The sequence below is a fragment of the Gordionus sp. m RMFG-2023 genome, chromosome 2 (assembly GCF_954871325.1).
Source record: "Gordionus sp. m RMFG-2023 chromosome 2, tfGorSpeb1-WG-v2, whole genome shotgun sequence".
NCBI lineage: Eukaryota > Metazoa > Nematomorpha > Gordioida > Chordodea > Parachordodidae > Gordionus > Gordionus sp. m RMFG-2023.
The window spans coordinates 471,697-498,402 of record NC_088776.1 but is presented as its reverse complement, the minus strand read 5'-3'; the positions used below and the strand labels follow the sequence as shown (position 1 = coordinate 498,402).

General features: G+C 26.0%; 1 protein-coding gene and 1 long non-coding RNA gene across 6 annotated transcripts in view; both read right to left on the bottom strand.

Moving 5' to 3' along the window:
- Positions 1 to 14,553, bottom strand: part of LOC135923475 (paraspeckle component 1-like) — a 31,365-nt gene extending 16,812 nt beyond the window's left edge. For 4 of the 5 annotated variants that reach the window (XM_065458237.1, XM_065458238.1, XM_065458239.1 and 1 more), the window contains exons 1-7: positions 14,195 to 14,553; positions 13,851 to 14,152; positions 13,711 to 13,806; positions 13,471 to 13,667; positions 13,129 to 13,189; positions 13,039 to 13,081; positions 12,860 to 12,991 (exon numbers count right to left, since the gene is read on the bottom strand). In XM_065458237.1, coding sequence (XP_065314309.1) covers positions 12,860 to 12,991; positions 13,039 to 13,081; positions 13,129 to 13,189; positions 13,471 to 13,667; positions 13,711 to 13,806; positions 13,851 to 14,152; positions 14,195 to 14,503 — 1,140 coding nt within the window. In that variant the 5' untranslated portion in view covers positions 14,504 to 14,553. Of the gene's footprint in view, positions 1 to 1,030; positions 2,158 to 12,859; positions 12,992 to 13,038; positions 13,082 to 13,128; positions 13,190 to 13,470; positions 13,668 to 13,710; positions 13,807 to 13,850; positions 14,153 to 14,194 lie in introns of those variants that run through there. The other variant, XM_065458240.1, reaches the window with a different exon arrangement.
- A 6,082-nt stretch (positions 14,554 to 20,635) lies between these two features.
- LOC135924816 (uncharacterized) lies at positions 20,636 to 22,208 on the bottom strand. Its single transcript, XR_010571417.1, has 4 exons — positions 21,927 to 22,208; positions 21,490 to 21,643; positions 20,877 to 20,973; positions 20,636 to 20,809 (listed from the first exon to the last, which is right to left on the bottom strand). It is a non-coding gene; the product is annotated as an uncharacterized LOC135924816 (long non-coding RNA).
- Between the last annotated feature and the right edge of the window lie 4,498 nt (positions 22,209 to 26,706).

Sequence of the window (26,706 nt, the reverse complement as noted above, 5' to 3'; positions counted from 1 at the left end):
TTTCTAAATAAAAGAATTAATATAAGAATGTTGAACCGAATATTATAACTGTCTAATAAAAAAGTTTTCATCAGGAATTAACGAGCTGTGTATTAAAACATTAGACTTTAATATTCCGGATATATTTTAGGGGGAAAAAATGGGTTTATAGAAGAATTATCGTGTCGATGTTACATTGACAGAAAAGCCCAAAGGAACAGGTTAAAACATGTAATTTCGGAAAAATAAATGTGAATTTAAATTTTTGACGACTCATGATTTGTTATACGAAATAAACTAAAGGTGGGAAGGATAAACCTACTTGGGACAAGTCATTCTGATATAAGTTCTTCATCGATGACGCTATATGGACCAGATGATCCCTCTGAATTTTTCTCATAAAACTAGTGGAATTTTAATTACTGAAATAAAATATACCTTCCATAAAACCAAACTATCGTATAATACAATATGGCATTCATATTTTTACTCAAAACCCGCCCCCCCCCTTCCTTATAAATTAAAAATGTATATGTGGCACCAAAATAATAGATCTTCTTATCAGTAAAGACGTAAGACCTAAATATTCAAGATTGCCACATCCAATCGCAATCTAAACCAAGAATAACAGCTATTATTTCCAACCGCTAATAGCTCAAGGTAAGCTAAAAGAATTAAAATCTATTAAGGACAATTATCATTTTTTGGTTATTAGCTAGTAACATGGGACAATTAAAAAGTATCGATAGACACCGTTACTTTAAATATCGGTTTATATCTCCGAATAAATGACAACATTAAGCCATATTTTTTCGGTAACTGGCGGTCCAAAACTTAAAGAAAAAGATATTACAAATTTACACCTAATTTGACTTGTCCAGTCCCTACCCGATATTTATATTGGTGCAGCCATGATTAATAATATTCAAAAATGGTGAAAATTATGATTTTAGTAGTATATAAAGTTAAATTTGGATCAAAAGAATATTTTAGCAAAATAAGGTGTTGCTAATAATTCCAATTTATCAAGTAATAAATATTTTATATCCAATCAAATCAATAAACAATTTATTTTTAAATATCACTATTTATAAATCAAAAAAAATATATATATTTTTCGGGATATCTTGTACCGATAAAATACGAATTTATTTGGGAAAATCTATTATCAATCAAAGTTATTGGATAATTTTAGTCGATATGTGTTAATCAATCGTCTCGGGATCATCAATAAGAGGAATACTTTCGTAACATATAAATAAATTTATTTAGTAACATGTTTACAAAAAAAAAAATTAGGCAAATAGCTAATAATACTACATTATAACAAATGATATATGAATGTAAAATATATCCACTTCTGTATTTCTGCATGTTCAAATAGCACTAAATATTTATCCTAAAAAAATGAATTACAATAGATCTAAAACTATCATAAAGAACATTTATGGTTTTTTTAAATAAAAAAAAACATATTATTATTACAGACAATTTAATAATATATTAAAATAATGTTGTACAAAAAAATATAATTAATGAAAACAAAAAATGTAATAGTTTAGATATGTAGAAAAGCTTTGTAAAAAAAAAGGATTGTAAGGTTGACATCTTGTTAAATAATTAACAATTAATTAAAGTCAAAATTGGGTCTAAATTTCTCAGAAGAACTAATGTGAGAGGATCATATCTGATTGACGTTGTTGACATTTTAGGTTGACCATCATTATAATAGGGGAAAAAATTGGTAGTGGAAGATTAAATTGAGAAATTTGCATCTATATCAATATGAGAATAAGCATCCAAAATTATTGTACACATTCAAATCATGCAGGCAATTATCGATAAATCAAATCAATATCTCCGATTGCGTTTATTCATTCCGCCATTGGCCATATTGGGCCCATGTTGGGGTGGCGCTCCGTGTGGCATCATCATAAAAGGATTGGAATGGGGTGGGGGTCCTCCCATCATTTGATGCATCAGGGAAGGTGGGGGTCTCGGCCTCATGCCAGGCTGCATCAAAGACGGTGGCCCACCTCCTGGCTTACCCCCTTCGGGCATCTTTGCGGGACTACCGTTTTGCTGACTCGGTGAGCGCGAGGGTGAGGCACTGTTATCTCCCGCCCCTTGTGAGGGGGGCCTGGGGTTACCACTCGGGTAAGATGGAGGCATTGACTGCTAATGTTTTGCAACACGTTTTAATAAAAAAAAAATAGAAGGTTTTAGGTTTTGTTAAATGGGTATCAATTTAATAGTTTTATTAGAGAAATGAGAAATAAAGTTGAAGGAACAATGTAAACATGGTTTAAAAAAAAGGCCAAGGATAATCTAGGTTAAATTATAGTTCTTTTTAAAATAGGTAATAGCACAAATAACTATAGAATATCCAAGACTTTGGATAAAAGATCAAAATTTAAAAATTCAAACCTAAATATGAAAAAAAAATACGAGCCATGGTGCTAATTTATGCCTTTGCGGCAAGATAGGGAATTTACATGGTTGTAACATATTATAGTCGGATAAAAACAATAAAATAGAATTTTAGTTGTTTCAAGTTATTTTTTACCAGTCAAATATGGCCAAATTCGAGTATATGGTTTCTAAGACAATATTAACTTTATTTTATATATAATTGTAAAAAAATGAATCTATGGAAAATTAAATTATATTTTAAATTCTAAAATTAATGTTTGGCTCTCCATGGCAGTCTTGTTCTGATTCATATTTAATATTATCATTTTCTTGGGTGTCGATCAGTCCATATGAATGTTATGGTCAAATTTCTTTCAGGAAAAGAAAAACTAGGAATCGTTAACAAGATATTAGACATTCTTAATTTTCATAGTGGGCAAAGCATATTCCAACAACTTGAAGCTGATATCTGATCGTTTTTTATGAAAATTACTACCAAATATTTTGGCTATACCATGCTGCTTTTACTTCAGACTTAAATTATTTTGATTATCACTACATGCTCTCACTACTAGTAAGATGCTCCCCTAATAATGAGGATCCAATAAATAGTCAGCAGTGTAAGCACATGTATCTTGATTGTATTTTATTTTTTTAAAGTATCTTAATTTTTTTTCTTCAGGTGAAGACATAAAATCATGGCATGATTGAATTATGTGTTTGACAGCATCTCGTTTTTTTACGTGGGCCAAAGTACATTTACCCCTTTGCACTTACGACAATAAGATAGCTATAAAGAATAGTTTAAAATTTTTATCATTTAATATATTTTTGGCAATATCTTCCGAAGAGCTGTTTTCTAAGCTTTCTTATATATGTACTCTTGTTTAAATAATTTTACAATATGTAATATAAATTTGCAATTAGTAATTTTCTCAAACCATGATATAACAAAAATTATTAAATTTATTTATATATAGAGAGATCTAATCAAATAAATAATGAGAATTTTTTTATTTTTATATTTTTTAAAATGAAATTTAAATATTTTAATATAAAATTATAATTAAATCGATGCCTTTGATGATTACAAATTTATTTTTATGTAAATTGCAATCTTAATTATATTGATAAACGTGCTTTAAATACATATTAGTTAATTAAATCAATATACTTATTAACTAATAATATTTTCGAGTATTCGATTGGTCATATATTCCTCCAGTCAATTGTCCAATCAAATACTCCTTAGGTTAATTGACCAACTTTCCAACCGGTTATCATACCAACTAATGTGATAATTTAATGTATGCTATGCAGATACTAGTTAAAAAATTTTTAGTATAATTTTTACCACCTCTTTAGAGTAAAGGTGGGGTAAATGTTAACCCATAATTATTAAAAACCTTTGATAAAAAATATTAACTGATCTGATCATAAACTTGATTTTTTTAGTAGGTTATTATTGGTTTAATTAAAGTACTGTCCAACAAATTTTACTGGTTAGAATAAAGAGTTTAAGTATTTACGATTTGTTGAGCTTTGGGAACAAATAGGCCCCATATTTTTTGTTATTCATGACAAATTAAGATCCAAAAGTGAAAAAAATATTAATCCTCAACATATGGAAATCACAGGGTTGTAAATTTTAAAAAATTTATCTTATTTGTTAATGAGGTTTAATATTCATAAATTACTCAGCTAAATAAAACTATCTTACAAGTAAATTTATAACTTAAGTACAGTGTATTTGATATTTATTATATATAAAACATTTTATTTAGATAACTTCGTTTTAAATCAAGTCAGGAAGACTTTTATTGATTAGTGATTATAATGATATTGAAAGTAGTGAAGTTGTAGTAAACAATCAAAAATATTATTGTAAAAATAAAATTTAACTATAACTTAGTTGATCAATTTTGTTCAACTTATTATACTTCAACCAGGAAGAAGTACCAATGACTAGTTTCCATTTTAATGTTGTCAATAAATTGGCTAGACATGTGAATTTGTAATTATTATTTTCTAAAATATACCAGTTCAAACCCCACCTTTGCTCAGTGGGTATTTTTTTCCAAATATAGCTATAAGACATATTTTTTTACAAAATTAAATTGGTTATCCAACTGCTTTGTACAATTTGCTAATTGTAAAATTAACAGTTCAAAAATTGAAAAAAATTGAGCAAAATTTTATTCACTATATTTAATTAATATACATTTTTATAAATGTATCTGTGTATATTTAGATGTATTTTTACTTTATTTATTATATCCTTAATTACACCAGTTTTGCATTTACTCCACAAATTCCAGTAACAATAAAACTAATTCATATTTTGTTCCGATATTTCAATTTAGTTTAATATTTGCAAACAATTAGGCAAATTTCCAATAAGCACTTTTTGAGATATCACTGACTAGTTAAAATTTTCAATTTTGCCAATTTTTTTAACAAAATAAATTGCTAGGCTAAAGATTTTATAAAATTAATGTTTTAATCTAAAAAATATTTTTAATGTTTTATTCGTGATAAGAATTTATTTTATCATTTGATTTATTTGGTGTTTAAATATTTGTCCAAATTATTATGATTAAAAATTTTAGCCTTTTTGAATACTAACTTTTTTTATTGAATTCTGGCCATCTGTATATTAAAACTCCTAAATTTGAATAAATTAATTATTGTGCTTGATAAAATGAAATAATATTTAATACGTATAATTAGGGATGTAAGACAGGGGAAATTTCCCCTATAGTTTCCCCAATTTTTATAATAGGTTTTTTTGCTCAAATCAACATGATTTTTATAATATTAACAGTTTTTCAATTTTGAAAATGATCTTATGATAAAATAAATACGATTTTTATTAGATTTTATAAAATCATTTTTTCCTCGTGGTTCATAACATAATTATAATTGTGTTTTGTTTTTGAATTATGTCAATTTCCCTATTTACATTTGCAAATAGAAAATACTTGTTAAAATTAAATAGCTAGTCTGAAAAGTATATTTATATTATAAATAAATACCAATGAAATTTTAAGTTATGTTAATAGAGAATATTTATAGTTCTTTATTTCACAGTTTTTAAATTTAGTTGAAAATTTTTAGTATTAATTAACAGTCATCATCATCCATCACACACAAGCACAACATAAAGTTTTTAAATTGCTCATGTTTGTTCTTATAGATAGCTTGTCTATATAGTATATTTATTTAATAAATAAATACAATTGAAATTTATAAATAATATAAGAAATGTTAAGTTATTTTTAATAGAGAATATATATAGTAATTAATTTCACAGTCTTTAAATCAATGTATTAAGTTTAGCAGAAAATTTTAGTTTCAATTAATGTATTTAAGTCATCAAATCAATATATACAATCTATATTAAAGTTTTTAAATTGTTCATGTTTGATCTTATAGATGCCTAGAAAGTATTCAGATGTTTGGGCCTATTTTTATAAACACAAAGCTCAGAATAAGAAGGGCTGTATTGCAGTCTGCAAATACTGCAATTTAGAATACAGTTTTCCCAATTCAACAAAAATGACAATTCATATTTCTAAATGCAATAAATATCTTAGAAGGAGAACATTAAGTAATAATACAATTAACAATAATGTTGATGATTTCAGTGATAGACCAACCACATCTTCCAATATTAATTTTAATAAAAAAGATTATACAAATAAAAATGAAATCATTTCTAAAAAATCAACACCTTTCCAACAAAATAATTTAATGAAATACCTTGATAATATAACGGCTGATGAACAAAGTAAATTAGATATTGAATTTGCACAAGCGATCTTTGTGTCGAATTGTCCATTTTCAATAACCAATTGTTTATATTGGGAAAAACTTTATCAATCATTAAGGCCGCTTTTAAAATGCCTTCTAGATATTTACTGAGTAAAAATTTATTAGACAGTGAGTTTAAGAGGTTTGAACATATAGTCAATGAAAAATTAAGCAAAAGTAAAAATTTGACTCTAATTAGTGATGGATGGACAAATATAAGAGGGGAATCCATTATCAACTTTATTCTAGCAACCCCCTGTCCCATTTTTTATAAATCGATACACACAGGATCTAACATGCACACAGGTGAACATATATCAAACGAATTTATTAAAGTAATTGAAGAAGTAGAAATTTTAAAAATCAACACCATAATAACTGACAATGCAAGCAATATGAAAAAAGCATGGGCCCTTGTAAAACTGAAATACCCAACTATTGAATCATTCACCAATGCATTCAATTTGAATGCATTGGATGTGCCGTGCCACTCATGAATTAAATCTACTTGTAAAGGACATGCAAATAAGATATTATCCATTCAAATTTTAGTCACAAAAGCTAAAAATATCATAAAATATTTAAAATCTAACAATATTCTTTTATCAACATTAAAAGAAAAACAACTCCTAAGAAATAATAATAAAATTGTTTCCCTAAAGTTGCCTAGCCCAACTCATTGGGCAAGTATAGTTTTGATGATAAATAGCTTGTTAAAAAATAAAGATATTTTACAGGAAATGGCTATTCTTGATATATTTACTGATCGAGATAAAAGACTTACTCTTCTTGATAACGATGGGTTTTTAAATAATCTAATGCAACTATATAATTTTATTAAAGTCATATTTACGCAAATAGAGATAGTGGAAGGAGATAAAGCCAATTTATCTGATGTCCCTCAAGCGTTTATTCATATCAGGGAGACATTTAACGCTTATAAAACAATATCAAATATATTGTCGCAGAGCAAGATTTTAGAAATAGAGCAGTTTATCAAAAGCCGAAAAAATTTTTGTTGTTGGGACATTCATTATGCTGCTCATATATTTGACCCAAGGTTTTGCAGATTTAATGAGACAATGAAGTTGCAAAGGGGTTGGATATTATTAACCAATTATCTGGATATCTAGATTTAGATATTGCAAGAGTAATAGGAAACCTATCGAAATATCGTGCAAGGGAAGATTTTTTTAATATAGCAAGTCTTTGGCAAGGCGCATCATTTACAGATCCAGTGAGTTGGTGGAAAGGTTAAATACTTTTATATTTCTGTAAACAATAACTTAACTCTTTTTCTAATCTTAAAATTGTGTTATTCAATATTTTATTAGGTCTATGTTGCAATCAATACATATCGACCCTAGCCATATGAATTTTATCAGTATAACCAACAAGTGCAGCATCCGAAAGAATATGGTCCTCCTTTGGAAATATTCATTCTAAATCTATAAATAGAATAAAAAATGACAAAGTTCGCAAATTAGTTTATATAAGAGCCAATCTACATTTTATGGGAAAAGAAATTACTGAAAATGACAAATTGCTGGATTCCAGAATTTCAAGCTCTGATCTGGAATCATTTTCATCTTCAAACAAAGATAATTAACTATTCAAAATTAATTGTTTAAATATTATTTAGTCTATATATAATATTTAAAATAAAACATGTAAAGTAATTGCAAATTAATTGAAAATAATTTATATTTGTTTAATTATAATGTTTATAATCTATATATTTTCAATAAAACATAAAAAAAAATCAATATTGACCTGTAAAGTATTATAAAAAAGATAGTTTCCCGTTTTTCCCCAAATTTCCCGGGAAATTTACATCCTTACGTATAATATATAAAAAATAAATTTTAATCCGAGGCTTACAAAAACCTTATAAAGAGCACATCTAGAATTTTGCCCACCTGGTTTAACAAATGGTCAATCAAAAAAAACAAATATCTGCTTTCCAATTCAAAACAAGTTTTATTTTACCACAGTGATAAAATATGGTAAAAATAAAAAACTTAGATGATTAATATTAGTGATACTGATAAAGCAGAAACAATTCAAGAGAGCATCCTCAAATTTTCCGAATTTTATTGGAAACCTACGAATACCAAAAAAACTTTTAAAGAAGAATTGACAGCAATTTGGCCAGTGAACTTAAGTTTCCAAATGATACTAATCGCAGAAAAAAATGCAAGTATTTCACATTCATTGCATTTATTAAACTTGGAATTGTTATTTCAATAGTCACGATTTTAATATTTAAAGAACCTAATATAAAGGTGTTCTTCTAAAATATAGCAACACTATACTACCTTCACATATACACATTAGGTTGAAGGAACTTTTTAGTGACAAAGGGTGTGTTGAAATGCCTCAGTGATACAAACTATGAGATGGTTTTATAATAAAAGCGAGTAATATATAATAATTTAATTATAAATAAATAAAATATCAGAATTATATCGTAATTGTATCATGTATCTCAATATGTTTTATATATCTATATATTTTAAATATATCCTTTAACAACAACAATATGTGAAAAATATATTACAGAAAGTAGGTAAAAACATTTTTGGAACATGGGAGAAATCCCTGTTAAAACAGAAAAAAATATGTCCTATCTAGAATAAAGTGATATCTACTTGATCCTTCATTTCCTGAAAATAAATAATAGTTAGGGTTGCCACCTGTCATCCTTTTCTGGAAAATCTTAGATTAAATGTCCTATGTAATAAGAAGTAGAAAATCCTCCCTTTTTATTCTGAGTCTTCTTGCAATTACCACATTTAGAGAAAAAATTCTATAATGAATGAAAAATGGACATGAGAAGAAAAAAAATAATCGACAGAATTAATAAAAAATAAAACAATTATTTATATTTAAAAAAATTGAAACCTCCAAACATTTATGAGAAGGAATAAAATAATCAACGCATTAAAAATTTCGAAATTCAATCATAATAATGTAAAATAATGTTTACATTCACTGACATAACTGGGAAGGGAAGGGAGGTAGTATGCAGAAAATTTTATTCTAAGCAAATTAAAATTACTTGTACACTCCCCCCACTCCCTTTATTCAAAAAAATTAATTGCCAGAAGATAAAAAAAAATTTTAAATCACATTTTGAATTTTTCGGGAAAAAGTGTAAAACTCTTCAGATATTGGAAAATGTTTTGCTGTATTGAATTCACTTTAGGGCTTAAAAAAATAGTATAAAAAACAAGTCCCTTTTTGCTCTAAATGCTCTGGCAGCAATTGTAGGTGGGACACACATAAGATAAGATCTTCGCTCTATATGACAGACTAATGAACTTTCAATTGTATATATCGCAATTCCATTTTGAATATCAGTTTTTAATCCTAGAAAAATATACATTTAATAATTATATACAATGAATATAGCCTAGCAATTAGTGCCGTAAATTGTTGTTTGGGCTCATAAATTTTTTTTTAAATCAAACTAGGCCAGGCTTGAAGAATATTTTTTTTAAAAATTGAAAAAAATAATATGGAACATTTTATCAGAATATAAATGTAATTTATTTGTAAAAACAAATTAATTGATTTTGTGTATTGTTGGGTCTAATTTATAAGCCATACGTTTAAAATATAAAAAAAATTGGGTGAAGCCCAGAACAATTGAATTTGCAAGGACGGATCTATAATGGATTTTTAAAAAATGTAATTCAAATACATATTCAGTCGTTTTTTACCATATTACATTTATTACGAGCATGGCACTCTTCACAAATGGTGAGGCATTTGCTCTTAAAATAGTCTAATTTCTATCGGTCAGGACTTGATTTATTCAATGTTTGATCTTTGTAAACCAAATTAGTTAGAATTATCTTATAAAGATAACTGGTAGAAATTTGGAAAAAGTGATTCAGAGGATTTTGACAAACTTTTCCAAGATCTCCAACCAAAAAAATTGAATAACCTATATTATTACGAGGTTCTAACAAAAAAAATTACAAATTTGACATTTGATCATCTAAATTTTATAAAAAAAAAGATTTAATGTTAATTTTGTTAAAAGACAGCTGGCGGTTGAAATTACTGATTTGCATTGAGCCTAATTTTTCAAGCCTGACCAAAAATTATTTTTAAAAAATAACCCAGTCCAATGCCAAACAAAATCTGTCCCAAAAAGCCCAGCCCAAAATAAATATTATTTAAATGCCTGATACAAGATTACATAATTAATAGAAATTTATAATATTTTTGTCTACAAATAAAAGGATAGAGTGTGTTGGGGGGCCACATGATGATTTGCAGATCATGAGTCGATATACAAGAGCTCCATTTCAAGTTGACTAATGCATAATAAAAATTATATTGCAAAACAAAATGTTTTAAAAAATTAAAGGTATGATTCAAAGAAAAGTCAGGGTTAGTGCAAAGACCAAATATGTGAGTTAATTCATTTTTTTCAACTCTATTAACATTACAAGATTTTATAAAATTGAATATTTTTTGGTTAAAATCTGAAGAATTTTTACAGTGCAAATAAATGTATTATTTTTATGAAATTTATCATTATCAAAAAAAATGATTTGTAACTTTTAAAATTTGTGTAGCTTTCAATTTAGTTGTGTAAGTAAATAAATTTGCCTTTTTAAAGTGTTTTTTTTAATAAGTGGGTCAAAAACAAAAAATGTTGTAATTTAGAATTATCTATATTTGATTTAAAAATTTTAAGCATTCCATAAAGCCATCATTGTCGGTGATTTCAGATATAGTAAAATAAGAATTGGCTAATATGTATGTGTACCATACACTCATATTTTGCCAAATGGTCTTTAAAAAAAGATATATTTTTTACAAATTTAAGGCTGTTATTATAATAAAGACATTTCCAGCCCACAAATATTTTTGCAGCTAATCTAATCAAACCTATTTAAAATCAAAAAAATATTATTATATGTAGTTATGTAATGTAAAATCATTTTAATGTATGTAAATTCGTGCAAAAAAATAGTATATGTGATAAATTAATAAACCTTTTCAATCATGTATTTGTTCAATCTGTTATTCACACCAAACCATCAAAAATATATTATTTTAAATAAAATATAATCTAAATGTATCAAATTTTTGTAAAAAAAAAATTAAAAATATCTTTGGTACATAATAAGGTTAGTAGCTAACACAAAGAAATCATCCATTAGTAATATAAATATAATATAGAATGGTGGTGGTCCAACTTTATTCAATTCTAACCAATCTATGATGGGTTTAGCTGAATGGCCCAAATACTGTCCTTTCAGACCATAGAGATTTTACATAATTATCAGATATAATATTCAAATATAAAAATAAATTTAATTAATAAGGAAGTAACAAATTTTTTAATTTTTCTGCCCAATTTTAACAGGGCCTAATTGAGAATAATAAGAAGAGAAATAAAAAAAAAGTTCTAATAAAAAAATATCAAATATCTCTCGGTTTTAAAAATTTTGAATTTGTTACATATTTATTAATAAAAGCATAAATTTTTCGAATCTTTCTAAAAGTTTATTTTTAAATTTGGACAATTTAATTTTGTTAAAATAACTTGAATATCAATAAATATGTTCCATTAAGTATTGGATTTAGTGGTGAAACAAATCATATAGTGAAAGTATAACAAAAATATTGTTTTCCAAAGAAGCGTAAAATATTTTAAAACTATAATTAAAGCATTATTCATATATATATACATCATTTAGGATATGTTAGGCTAAAATTAACAATAACTACATATTATTTTAGCATTTATTTGCTTTGGGGTGGGATCATTACCAAAAATATGCCCCTTAAATATTCAATTTTCTATGATAATCAGTAAAATATGAACAAGATATATGTATTTTTTTTTAAAAAAATCATAGAAGAAAGTCAAATTTTTTTAATTAAATATAAAAATTAAGTAAATTCATATTACAATAACAAAGGTGTGACTAAGAACAAAATCATATTGGTCATATTATCAAATGATCTATTATAGTTGGTATATTAATTTGGAGTCAAATAATTAGTGTCTTAATTAAGACTGATAACTATATTTTTAAATCACTTAACTTTAGCCAACTTTAATATGGTTAAGCCAAGTCTCAAATCAAAGATTGTGCAAAAATGGATAAAAATTTAGAAGCCATAAATAAGCAAAACTGGACTGGCATTAACATTCAATAATTTTATATAAAATTCAGGATACTGTAACCATCTGTGAGGTTCAGTATATAAATGTATGATTATGGTGTGAATAACATAATATGGAAATCAAATCAATTTATGTTTTTAAAAAAGTAGCATGTTTGAAAAGGTTTGTTGTTCATAATAATAATATTTAAATATCGATTATTCAAATTAAATAATTCCTCAAAATCCTGTCTATATATTTTAATTTCTAGCTTGTAAATATAGAATTTTAGTAATTTATTTTCATTTGAGGAATAAAAGAAATATTAATAAAATTTAAAGCAATCCTTATATCTAATGGGCATAAGAACAAATAAGTAACAAGAATGGTTTAAATTTATGCTATCATATTTAAAAATAAATAAAATTTATTATATTAATATAGTCTGTGAAAAATATTTTTTGTCACATTTAATATTTGGGCATGTGCTCAAAACTCAAATTTAAAAATAAATGTTACCGGGAATTGTTCATGAGGTTTAAACATAGGTCGTGCTTGGGACATATCTTGATTCATATTCATAGGATTCATTTGGTTAGGAAAGGGAACATTTGATTGTGAATAATTTTGTTGATAAGAATTGAAATTTCCCTAAAATTATTTGTAATTATATCATTCCATAATAAAGTTTTTAAAACTTGATAGAAATTGTCTCTATTTTGGCCAGACCCATCTTTATTCCTAATAAATTATTTTAACATAACTTTTTTTTAATTTAGCAAGTAAACTTTTTAAATTGAGCAATTCCTTCTTCCATTCTTCTGAGTTCTTCTTGTCTTCGCATCAAATCTATAAATAATGAATTGGTTTTAGGGGAATTGTATTTAATTTCTGCATAATCATGGAATTCAATGATATCTCACATTATACCCATCCTAGCTCAACAAAATCATGTACCAACAAATTTGTGAATATTAAATACAAATTGAAAATTAGTTATAGTTCTTTTCTAGGATACACTTATATGATTAAATTTAAAAAAATTCAAAAATAATTTTGTTGAACAACAGGACATAATTTTCTAATTTAATGGTATAAACTGATTTATTGTGAATCATGTTTTTAATAACCTTGTCTTAGCATCATAGTTTGATGTTCATGTAAAGTGTTTTCCATGTCATTTTCTAACACTTCCCTATCTTCCTGAATTTTTTTCTCAAGCAATTCTCTTTGTATTTTTTCTTGTTGGTAAAGAGCTTTCCATTTATTGCCATAATCATATTCAAAAGTTCCTGGAGGAGCAAATTTTGGTGATTGACTCATTTCTCTGCAAGAATTTATATAAATAATCAACCAAAATTTAAATAAACTTTAAATATTCCGGTGTCTTCATCACACTCTTTTCACTCACGCCAGCATCATTATCTTGTGTTTCATAAGGTTCCACAACAACTGGCCTCATAGATCTATATTGCAAATATTATGATGCAATATTAATATAAAAATTTACCCAGTAACCAAAAATACGCCTTCATTTATTTTTTTCATAGCCATTTGGCAATTATTTTTCCTAGAAAATTCAACAATTGCTTCACCAGTACTTTTGCCTCTTTCATCAGCAATAACAACTGCTCTATCTAAAGGTCCAAAAATAGAAAATGCAACAAGCAATGTTTCGTTAGTTGCATGCTGGGATAAGTTTAGAACTTTTAAGGCTGTTCCAGATGTTGAAATTCTAACCCTCAAAATTTTGTTATTTAATATTAATCCATCCAAATCACATTTGGCTTTTTCAGCCATTGCTTTTGATTCCTATATATAAATACATAAATAAATAATTCAAATAAAATTTACTAATTTAATAAAGCCAAATCCCTTGTTGGAAACAAAAACATCTGTAGCTTCTCCATAATCTTTGAATATATTTTTGAAGTCTTCTTCTGATATATCGTTAATTATGTTAGCAACAAATAAACGGCATTTCCCGGATGGCTTAGGTATATCCATCTCGGGCATTGGTTCGTTAACTGGTGTTATAGGATTTATCTGGTTTGGTACATTTTTATTTTGGTAAAAGCTTCTATTACCCATTTGTTTTGTGTTATCATTCTTATTTCCATAATTAGGATTCGATTTCTGTCCAACATTGAATGACTTACTCATTTTTGTGCTTTTAAAAATATTAAAAAGATGGCGAATTTTTTATTAATGAAAAAGAGATAAATTATGTCAAATTTTAAAACCAAATTAAATACTATTATAAAATTAAATGTTTGATTTAAGTATAATACAATCATATCCGATCCAATTTATAATAACCTCGTAGTATATTTAACCCAATTTCTATTAAAAATGTATAAATTATATTAATAAAATATTACAAATTATTTTTGTGTTTGTATTCAATGTTATTTATATCTTTTTGAGAATATTTAATATATGTATTAAGAGTATATGTATATTTTTATAAAAAGTCCGTTTTGGATCGATTTCGAAAAACCATCAATAGCCCAAATAATTTTTAGCCTCGAGATTCAGCAAATATATTCTAAACTTTTGTTGTCTATAAGCAAAATCTCCAGGTTGTAAGCCTCAAGATTTGGCAAGTAGAAGCCTAAACATTTGTGTCATCTATGAGTAAAATCACCAGGCTTTAATAAATGAGAGTATTATATAATTTAAATAGAATGGAAGTAAGATGAAAATGGTATCGTGATTACATTGTTAGATATAACCATTTTATTCAAATATTATTATAAATAAAGATAATATTTTATTTTTATATTTTTAGATTATCATATATATAAAACTTAAAACAAAAATAATAATTTTGAAGCTTTAAAATGTTACATTTTTGTTAATGATCAAGTTATCACATTTCTTTCGCTTTATATCTATATTATAATTTTCCGATGTCCTCATTACGTCATCGTGACGTCATGTCATCGCTACGTCATGTCATCGGTACGTACTTATTTTTATTTTTTATTGATTTTATTTTATTTTTTTTATAGAAAATATTTTTAGACATGAAGCCCAATAAAATCTACCTAATGCAAAATAAAGTTATTCATCTATATATACTAAAAAGGCTTATACTTTTCATTTTAGAATACTTAGCTTATGATGGATGATATTCCCACTATTTCTAGAGAGGTTAACCTAATATTGACTCCTCTTCAAGTTTAATACATTAATTTTTTATTTATTCTTTTGTTTTTATTTTAGATAACAAGCCATGTCACAACCTCACTTAATGATTGTACAGGTGGTATATTGACTCCTCATCAGGTTCAATGCATTTATTTTTTTTTCTTATTCTTTTGTTTTTATTTTAGGTAACAAGCCATGTCCTAACCTCAGTTAATGATTGTACAGGTGGTGATTTATCCATCATTAATAAAAGAAAAAGATGGCAGATCAATCAAAAAAAGAAACGCACTAGGGATAGCGAGGCCCTACAAAATCTACTAACAACTCAAAATAAAGTTAGCCTTATATATATTTTTTTTATACTCTTTTATATTATAGAATACATCTATTTTAGCTTCTGATAATGTCCCAACTATTTCTAGGGAGTTGAACCTATTATTGACACCTCTTCAGGTTCATTGCATTTAAATTCTTTATATTATTCTTTGTTTTTATTTTAGATAACAAGCCATGTCTTACCCTCATTTAATGATTGTACAGGTGGTATATTGACTCCTCATCAAGTTCAATGCATTTATTTTTTTTATTTATTCTTTTGTTTCTATTTTAGATAACAAGTCATGTCCTAACCTCAGTTAATGATTGTACAGGTGGTGATTTATCCTTCATTAATAAAAGAAAAAGATGGCTGATCAATCTAAGAAACGCACTAGGGATAGCGAGGCCCTACAAAATCTACTAACAACTCAAAATAAAGTTAGCCTTATATATATATTTTTTTTATACTCTTTTATATTATAGAATACATCTATTTTAGCTTCTGATAATGTCCCCACTATTTCTAGGGAGTTGAACCTAATATTGACTCCTCTTCAGGTTCATTGCATTTATATTCTTTATATTATTCTTTGTTTTTATTTTAGATAACAAGCCCTGTCTTACCCTCATTTAATGATTGTACAGGTGGTATATTGACTCCTCATCAAGTTCAATGCATTTATTTTTTTTATTTATTCTTTTGTTTTTATTTTAGATAACAAGCCATGTCCTAACCTCAGTTATTGATTGTACAGGTGGTGATTTATCCGTCATTAATAAAAGAAAAAGATGGCAGATCAATCAAAAAAAGAAACGCACTAGGGATAGCGAGGCCCTACAAAATCTACTAACAACTCAAAATAAAGTTAGCCTTATATATATTTTTTTATACTCTTTTATATTATAGAATACATCTATTTTAACTTCTGATAATGTCCCCACTATTTCTAGGAGTTGAACCTTATATTGACTCCTCTTCAGGTTCAATGCATTTATATTTTTTAATTTATTCTTCTGTTTTTATTTTAGATAACAAACCCTTCTTTATTTCCTCCTTATAATTGTTTAAATATTGATATATCTACCATTAATAATAAACAAATACAAAATAAATGTTCAGAAAAACACGATAGTCTTGACAAGTCCCCAACTAGACAAATTTTATTTTTTGATGATAGCCTCCCAACTACTAGAGATATGCATATAATGACCCCTTTACAGGTTCAGTACAGTATTTTAATGTTCGTTTTATTTCAATAATAATGTTTTATATTTATGCCTGATTTCCTTATTTTTTTTAGGTTAACCCAAACTTAATCCCTCACATAGCTACAAAAGGCCATGACTAAAATACGAATTGCTATAAACTACGAATTGCCAGGTAAATTGCGAATTGCCATGTCTAAACTACGAATTGCGTAAATTAATGTTAAATTTAGATAAAATTATGGAAGATTGGATGACTAAACTACGAATTGCCGTATATAATGTTAAATTAAATAGAATAAACTACGAATTGCAATATTTTATGTTAAATTAAAATGACTAAACTGCGAATTGCCGTATTTAATGTTAAAATAAAATGACTAAACTACGAATTGCCGTATCTAATCTTAAAATAAAGTGACTAAACTACGAATTGCCGTATCTAATCTTAAAATAAAGAGACTAAACTACGAATTGCCGTATTTAATATTAAAATAAAGTGACTAAACTACGAATTGCCGTATTTTATATTAAATTAAAATGACTAAACTGAATTGCCGTTATATAATGTTAAATTAAAATGACTAAACTACGAATTGCCGTAATTAATGTCTAAACAGTATATTTTGTTAAATTAAAATGACTAAACTACGAATTGCGGTTTATAATGTTAAATTAAATTAAGTAAACTACGAATTGCCGTATTTAATGTTAAATTAAAATGACTAAACTACGAATTGCCGTAATTAATGTTAAATTAAATTTTCTAAACAGTATATGATGTTAAATTAAAATGACTAAACTGCGAATTGCCGTATTATATGTTAAATAAAAATGACTAAACTACGAATTGCGGTTGTTAATGTTAAATTATAATTAGTAAACTACGAATTGCCATATTTAATGTTAAATTAAAATGACTAAACTACGAATTGCCGTAATTAATGTTAAATTAAATTTTCTAAACAGTATTTAATGTTTAATTATAATGACTAAACTGCGAATTGCCGTTATATAATGTTAAATTAAAATGACTAAACTACTAATTGCCGTAATTAATGTTAAATTATATTTTTTAAACAGTATATGATGTTAAATTAAAATGACTAAACTGCCAATTGCCGTATTTAATGTTTAATTATAATGACTAAACTACGAATTGCGGTTGTTGATGTTAAATTATAATGAGTAAACTACGAATTGCCATATTTAATGTTAAATTAAAATGACTAAACTACGCATTGCCGTAATTAATGTTAAATTAAATTTTCTAAACAGTATATTATGTTAAATTAAAATGACTAATCTACGAATTGCGGTTTATAATGTTAAATTAAATTAAGTAAACTACCAATTGCGGTTGTTAATGTTAAATTTTAATGACTAAAGTACGAATTGCTGTAATTAATGTTAAATTAAAATGACTAAACTACGAATAGCCGTATTTAATGTTAAAATAAAATGAATAAACTGCGAATTGCTGTATTTAATGTTAAAATAAAATGACTAAACTGCGAATTGCCGTATTTAATGATAAATTAAAATGAGTAAACTACGAATTGCCATATATAATGTTTAAATATAATGAATAAACTACGAATTGCGGTATTTAATGTTAAATTAAAATGAATAAATTACGAATTGCCGTATTTTATGTTAAATTAAAATGACTAAACTGCGAATTGCCGTATTTAATGTTAAAATAAAATGACTAAACTGCGAATTGCCGTATTTAATGTTAAAATAAAATGCCTAAACTGCGAATTGCCGCATTTAATGATAAATTAAAATTAGTAAACTACGAATTGCCGTTATATAATGTTAAATTAAAATGACTAAACAACGAATTGCCGTAATTAATGTTAAATTAAATTTTCTAAACAGTATATTATGTTAAATTAAAATGACTAAACTACGAATTGCCATATTTAATGTTAAATTATAATGACTAAACTACGAATTGCGGTTTATAATCTTAAATTAAATTAAGTAAACTACGAATTGCCGTATTTAATGTTAAATTAAATTGTCTAAACAGTATATGATGTTAAAATAAAATGACTAAACTGCGAATTGCCGTTATATAATGTTTAATTATATACACTAAGCTACTAATTGCGATTGTTAATGTTAAATTATAATGACTAAACTACGAATTGCCGTATATAATGTTAAATTAAATTTTCTAAACAGTATATGATGTTAAATTAAAATGACTAAACTGCGAATTGCCGTATATAATGTTAAATTAAAATGACTAAACTACGAATTGCCGTAATTAATGTTAAATTAAATTTTCTAAACAGTATATAATGTTAAATTAAAATGACTAAACTGCGAATTGCCGTATTATATGTTAAATAAAAATGACTAAACTACGAATTGCGGTTGTTAATGTTAAATTAAAATTAGTAAACTACGAATTGCCATATTTAATGTTAAATTAAAATGACTAAACTACGAATTGCCGTAATTAATGTTTAATTTTCTAAACAGTATTTAATGTTTAATTATAATGACTAAACTGCGAATTGCCGTTATATAATGTTAAATTAAAATGACTAAACTACGAATTGCCGTAATTAATGTTAAATTATATTTTCTAAACAGTATATGATGTTAAATTAAAATGACTAAACTGTCAATTGCCGTATTTAATGTTTATATAATGACTAAACTACGAATTGCGGTTGTTGATGTTAAATTATAATGAGTAAACTACGAATTGCCATATTTAATGTTAAATTAAAATGACTAAGCTACGCATTGCCGTAATTAATGTTAAATTAAATTTTCTAAACAGTATATTATGTTAAATTAAAATGACTAAACTACGAATTGCGGTTTATAATGTTAAATTAAATTAAGTAAACTACGAATTGCCGTATTTAATGTTAAATTAAAATGTCTAAACAGTATATGATGTTAAAATAAAATGACTAAACTGTGAATTGCCGTTATATAATGTTAAATTATAATGACTAAACTACTAATTGCGATTTTTAATGTTAAATTATAATGACTAAACTACGAATTGTGGTTGTTAATTATAATGACTAAACTACTAATAGCCGTATATAATGTTAAATTAAATTTTCTAAACAGTATATGATGTTAAATTAATATGACTAAACTGCGAATTGCCGTATTTAATGTTAAAATAAAATGACTAAACTGCGAATTGCCGTATTTAATGTTAAATTAAAATAACTAAACTACGAATTGCCGTATATAAGGTAAAATTAAAATAACTAAACTAAGAATTGCCGTAATTAACGTTATATTATGATAACTTAACTGTGATATAAACAAAATGATGATAATAAATAAACTTGGGCAATCAAATTAGATTTTATCAACTATTTTACCATACATTTACACTATATTTCCCTGAAAACAAAATTTAAACATTAACACCTATTATAATATATCATTTATTTCTTATTATATTTATAAAATTGACTACAATTTTGATCATTTATAGACATAATCCTCTCTATATATCAAAAAAAAAGACTATTTAGATATTAATTAGGTTATTTATTTTACAATTTCAAAATATAAGAATAAAAAAAATGTAAATATATATTTAGAAAATAACATAATTATTGACCCATTATTTTTTAAATATATATATTTATTATAAATAATTAATTTAGTTCATAAATTTACAAAATATACATTCATTAATTTTCAAAAAATTACATAACTAAAATAGTAAAATATTTAATAAGTTGTTTTGATCATCATGCTGGGAACCTTTTTAACTCCATACGAAATTTTCATACGAGGCTTTTATGAATGCATTTTATAAAATATATATTTTGTGTCATAATTTTAAAATGAAAATGAGTTATACCATAAATCCTTTTGTCTTATTCGAAGCTCGGGTAGGTAGATCCGAATTACGCTTAGATTCATATATCAATTCCCTCTAATATTCTTTGTCGATCATTCTAATAACATATTAAAATGTCATATTTTTAAAATAAAATTAGTGAGTGGTATGCCATGGCTAAAAGAATCTCAATATTTCTAAATTTATTAATTCCCCTCTTATTTATCTTGTACACTATGTGTATTTTAATATAAATTAATATCTATAAACCTGAAAAATTATCTCAAATTATTAAAATATTTTACAAATATATTTTGCATTTAACATTAATTCAATTATATAGAGATAACAGAAATGTTAAAATAAATTTAATTCGGTGAGCGCGTCAAGTCATATTATTCAAAATTAGAACATTTATAAATAAACAAATAATTATTTTATATTATAGGCGTGGTAGGACAATTTTTTAATGAGCAAATTTTTAAAACAAAAGACGTGGTAGCCGATTTTATTTAGAAATTATCTCAATGAAGACCTCTAATCTTCGATCATAATAAATCTCACTATATTCATATTATATATTATATCATATATTTATAAAGAAAAATAAATATAATACAAAAAATTAATTTACCATCATCGTTAGTACCATATTAATTTATCAGTGCTACATAACTATCTACGGTGGCCTTTTTCCCCTCATATTTTTTTTCATATTCAAATCACTTATTTTATGTCCCTATGACTTTTATTGGTATGGACATATATATCGTGCCTTCATCACATTTCTCATCATGGAAAATATAAATATTATCATCTGTAATCTTATATATAATTATATTAATATCTTGATACCTAACAAATTATCTCAAATTATTATAAATTAAACTTTGAATCTAATATTAAATCAATCAAATAATTATAGAGGTATATTACGGGCAGGTTACAATATATTTAAATATTTAGTAGGCGTCATATATATTTAAAAAATTCCCCATTAAGCCCTATTAACCTTGCTATATTGTTTTTGTTTATTCAATAAAATTATAAATAAATAAGAATATAATTTACCAAGATTTAATTGCCATAATGCCAGGGTCAATCGACAGATATCGAAACTATGTAAATCTTTGTCTCCTCATAGTTTTTATCCCCAATAAAAGCATTAATTTGGTGTCCCATATTCGATCTCGTCATAGAATACATTTTAGTGCTTTAATGACCTTTCTCGCCATAAATTATTTATTTTATCTCCTCATGATCTATCACGCCATCAAAAGCACATATGTTTTTCGTGATCCTTCACGCCATATTATTTAATAAACTTTATAATTTTTTTTTAAATTTTCTAGATCTTCTAAAATGAGATAGTTTTTTCGAACCTTTAGGTCTCATCAGCGTTATTTTACCATATGACGATGTAATATATTTAGAGATTGTTGTTGATTTATGATTATTTGAACCTACTTCAGCTGTAGATTCCTTAATAAATTTTAAAAGGGATACCCTATCATGTTTACTTAAATCAGAATCGATATAATAATCTCCTAGTCCAATTACTGCTCGTTCTAATTCTTTTTCATAGTAAAAGACTTGGTCGGATATAATGGTTATTAATGTATGCAAAGGAACAACCTTTTTTATCATCATCTTTAGGACACTATTCATTGATTCACTGTTGTTATTAGTATAAACTTGTGATATAAACTTGTTCTTTAAAGGTATATACACGTATTCATAAAGTTTTTTTTCGAAACTTTTAAACATATTCTTAAGAAATTTATCATATTTATTAACTATGCAAATATTTCGAAATTTTAACATTTTTTTTCTTAACATAATGTCATCAGTGGAATATATTATTCCATTTTCACCAAAAATCATATTACTTATATATTCTCTTAATCTCATAGGGACCCCTTGACTATTTTTCAAAGAGATTGACAAATTTCTCCTCATGTGAAGTGTGCATAATAAATGTTTGGAAGTAATAAAATTTTTACGTAAAGCCGAAACCATGGCAAATTCTTCGTCGGATCCGAAAATAATATTCTCCACATTAATTTGGTGCTTTTTAAAAACACCCTGTAGCTCAGAAAAAAATATATTATATGTCCGGTAATCTGAATTACCGTGCAAAAATATTGGACCGAAAAATAATGGATGTACTTTATCTTTCAACCCCGTTTTACAAAGAGCTATATGCTTGAACACAGTAGGCGTCACAAAGAGTTCGCTTAAATTGTAGGTTTTATCAACGCTAAGAATACTTCGTTGCTTTCCCGTACAACATTTTTGTAATTTAAATAGATAGCCTTTTTTTGTACTTAACAAAAGATATAGATAGCCCCTATCAAATATTTTGATAAAAGGAGTTAACCCACTAATTGGTAAATCCGAGATTTCCCCTTCATGTGTTAAAAAATTATTTAGAAATTTAACTATCTCCGGGTTTGGGAAATAGTTTTGAAACTTAATATGGGATAGACTGGGCTTGAAAAATATTCCTCAAGATTAATATTTGCTTGCACCTGACTTGGGAATATCTTATACAAATTATTATGGGCCGGGCTAGGAAAAAATTTTCAAAATTATTATGGGTTGAGCTAGGCTTAAGAATTTTTTTTATAAATTATAAGGTCTTGAACGCGTGGAAAATTTTTTCCAAATATTATGAGGATGGACCTGGCTTGAAATTTTTTAATGTTAAATGTTAGTCTTATGTAACCAGTAATATATTTACAAAGAATTTTGGTATTGGGTACAAGCTCATTTAAATATATTTTGACTCAAATAATAGTTTCCACTCTTAGTCCTAATGGGTTGGACTCAATGACATTGCTTGGACTTGACCTAAATGGGGAGAGGGGGGGGGGTTTAAAAATTATATAAATTGGATATGATTTTTAAATAAAAGGTAACATCTTTCTTAAAAAAACGAATAAAATTCTCATTCTCCGTCATTTTTGACGGGGTATCTACTAGTATTATATAAAATTTCATACAAATTATTTGATAAAAGCACATTTAAAAAAATATAAATAAATATATAAATAAAAAATAGATATTTAGATGAAAATTAAAGAAAGATTTTAACACTTTAAGAAATAAAAGAAATACCAAAAAAATAGGATAAAAGACTAATCTAAAATTTAGAAATTATTTTTTCTTACAGTTGTTTTTATTCAGTTTTTTTGGTAAACAAGGAAGAAAAAAATATTTTTATATATTTTTTAATCTTAAATGGTTATGATTTAACCTTAAATGATAGGGAATTGGTCTTAAATAATATTAATCGGATAAAAGAAAACTGGTAGATTTATCAATTTTATAGATTCGGTAGAGTTCTATATCTCGCTATTTTTCTGCTTGGGAGACCACTTTACGTTTAAATAATCTAAGTCCAACTAAATCTCAAAATAAAGACATCTTTTCAGCAATTTTTGATAATAAAAATGAAATGGTATCGCGGATGTTTTATGACCTATTTTTATATAAATTTTGTGAATTACAAGTCAACTCATTACAACCTGTTTGTTTTTGTAATTTCCCAATACCCATGTATGTAAGTTATACATATTTATTTATCTACAATCAATGCCATTCCAGGCCTACTACCTACTATTCCCGAAGTTTATTCTAGCAGGGGAGGAGTGTTATGTCTGCAAAATAATTAATAAATTATAATCATATTTTTTTATCACTATATTTATGTGTAATTTAGGAGGTTGGCATAAGTTAAAGGAGCCATTTGGTTAATAAAAAATAACACATAACGATACCGCCAGGGATTTATATTATGATAGCTACTAATAAAAGCACACATACTCGATAAAACCTATAAAAAAGAGGGATTGTTTAGGGATGAAAACTTTTTTACTTGCCATTATTTATGTCAACTTTAATAATTTTAATATTGATTTGGCCGATTGGGCTTAAATCTCCCTTTGACCTAGCTGCAACATCTTTTATATCGATAAGTCTTTTAACAAGCCTAATAACCAATACCCATTATTTAAAGAAGAATCTTCATTTACAGATGCTGGAAACTTTTGGAAACACTGATCATTATTGATTTCCATCCACCTACAACCCATAGACAGATAGATTGGGATGTGCCTATAGTTGCTCACTGCGTCGAAACACTCTTATCTAGTCTATATTATAATTTCCTCTCCGATGTCCTCACTAAGTCATCGTGACGTCATGTCATCGTGACGTCATGTCATCGTGACGTCATGTCATCGTGACGTCATGTCATCAGCTACGTCATGTCATCGGTACGTACTTATTTTTATTTTTTATTGATTTTATTTTATTTTTTTTAGAGAAAATATTTTTAGACATGAAGCCCAATAAATTTTTTTTAAAAAAAAAACTGCTATTTTAACTAATCTAAATGTGTCATTATTTTTCTGGTCTCCAAACCCTGAACCCACCTAAGGCCGCATTCATAGTGGATCCGATCCAACACGATTTAATAGCTGATCGACTTTTAAAATATGTTTATGAGATCAATTTTTTTTTTTTAAGTAACATTAATTTTATCTTTAATTCTATACGTGATAATAACCTAAGAAATATTGGTTTTAATAAAGAAAAAACCGATTTTAAAAATCGACCAGTTGTTAAATCGCTTCGGATCGGATCCACTATGAATGCGGCCTAAATCCGAACCGGTTTCAGAGATTTTTCTCTGAACCCAACCCCGAGCGAACCCGAACCCGAACCCGAACCCGAACCCGAACCCGTTTTTTTAGAAGGAGTGTTCTCGTTCCTGCTTTATACCATATTTGATATTTACATAGTTTTTTTTTAAATATTGTTTTATGTTATATATTTCACATATTTTGGTATAGGCGGCAGCGTAAATCGGCCCACCAAAATAAATTTTTTATTTTATATATTTTTTATTTTAAATTGCTAATTTCATTTTTTTTTTTTTTTTTGAAAAGTTAAATTAAATTTTAAAAAAAAAATAATAATAATAATATGACAGAAATTTTGTCATATTTTTAGATCATTAATTGAAAAAAAAAAAACTAATTATAAATTTAAATTCAATTTTGTTAATTTTATAGTTTATCATACATAAAATAATCTTTTTTAGATTCCTGGACATATGGATAATCTGGAATTCAACGTCAAACCCAGTGGTAAAGAAAGCCTTTACAAAATGTTCTAGTTACCGTAACACAAATCTTTTTTGGCTAAAGTAGAAAGATTGGAAAGTTTACACTTTTCTCCAAAAATCTGGAATATCCATATACTGTGAATAGTGTTTTTTGAGAAGAATATGGCATTATTGTTCTGTCATTTAAATCATAATTTTATGATTGTTCTAAAATGTTTATTGACTATACTTTTTAAATAATTTGTATTTAATATATATTTTCTCTTGGTTTACAATCTCGTTAAGTTTAATAATCTAATATCTATCATACTCTTTAAATTTAATAATAAATTTTATAAGATGTAAAATTTTGCTTTATTAGTCACAATTCTTGATTTTTAAAATCTTTAGGTCCTAACACTCAGATAATTTTTGAAATAAAACTATCTATAATTAAATTACTATTATTACTTTAAACACGAGAACGCGAGGTAAGTATTTACTATTTTTAAGTGAAATAAACCAAGTTCAATGTAGGTCCTTTTTTTATGAAGTTAAAAATTAAAGTGTTTCTTTAAATTTTGAAGAAAAAAAAAATTTTGGTAGTTCCTCTAGGAGATGAATAGTTCGAGCTTGTCTTCAATTCCTTTCAAATTATATTATTTATTTTTTTATTATTCCATATTTCCTTTTTCAAATAATTTAATACATTGTGCCATTTTGGCGGAAAATTTATTT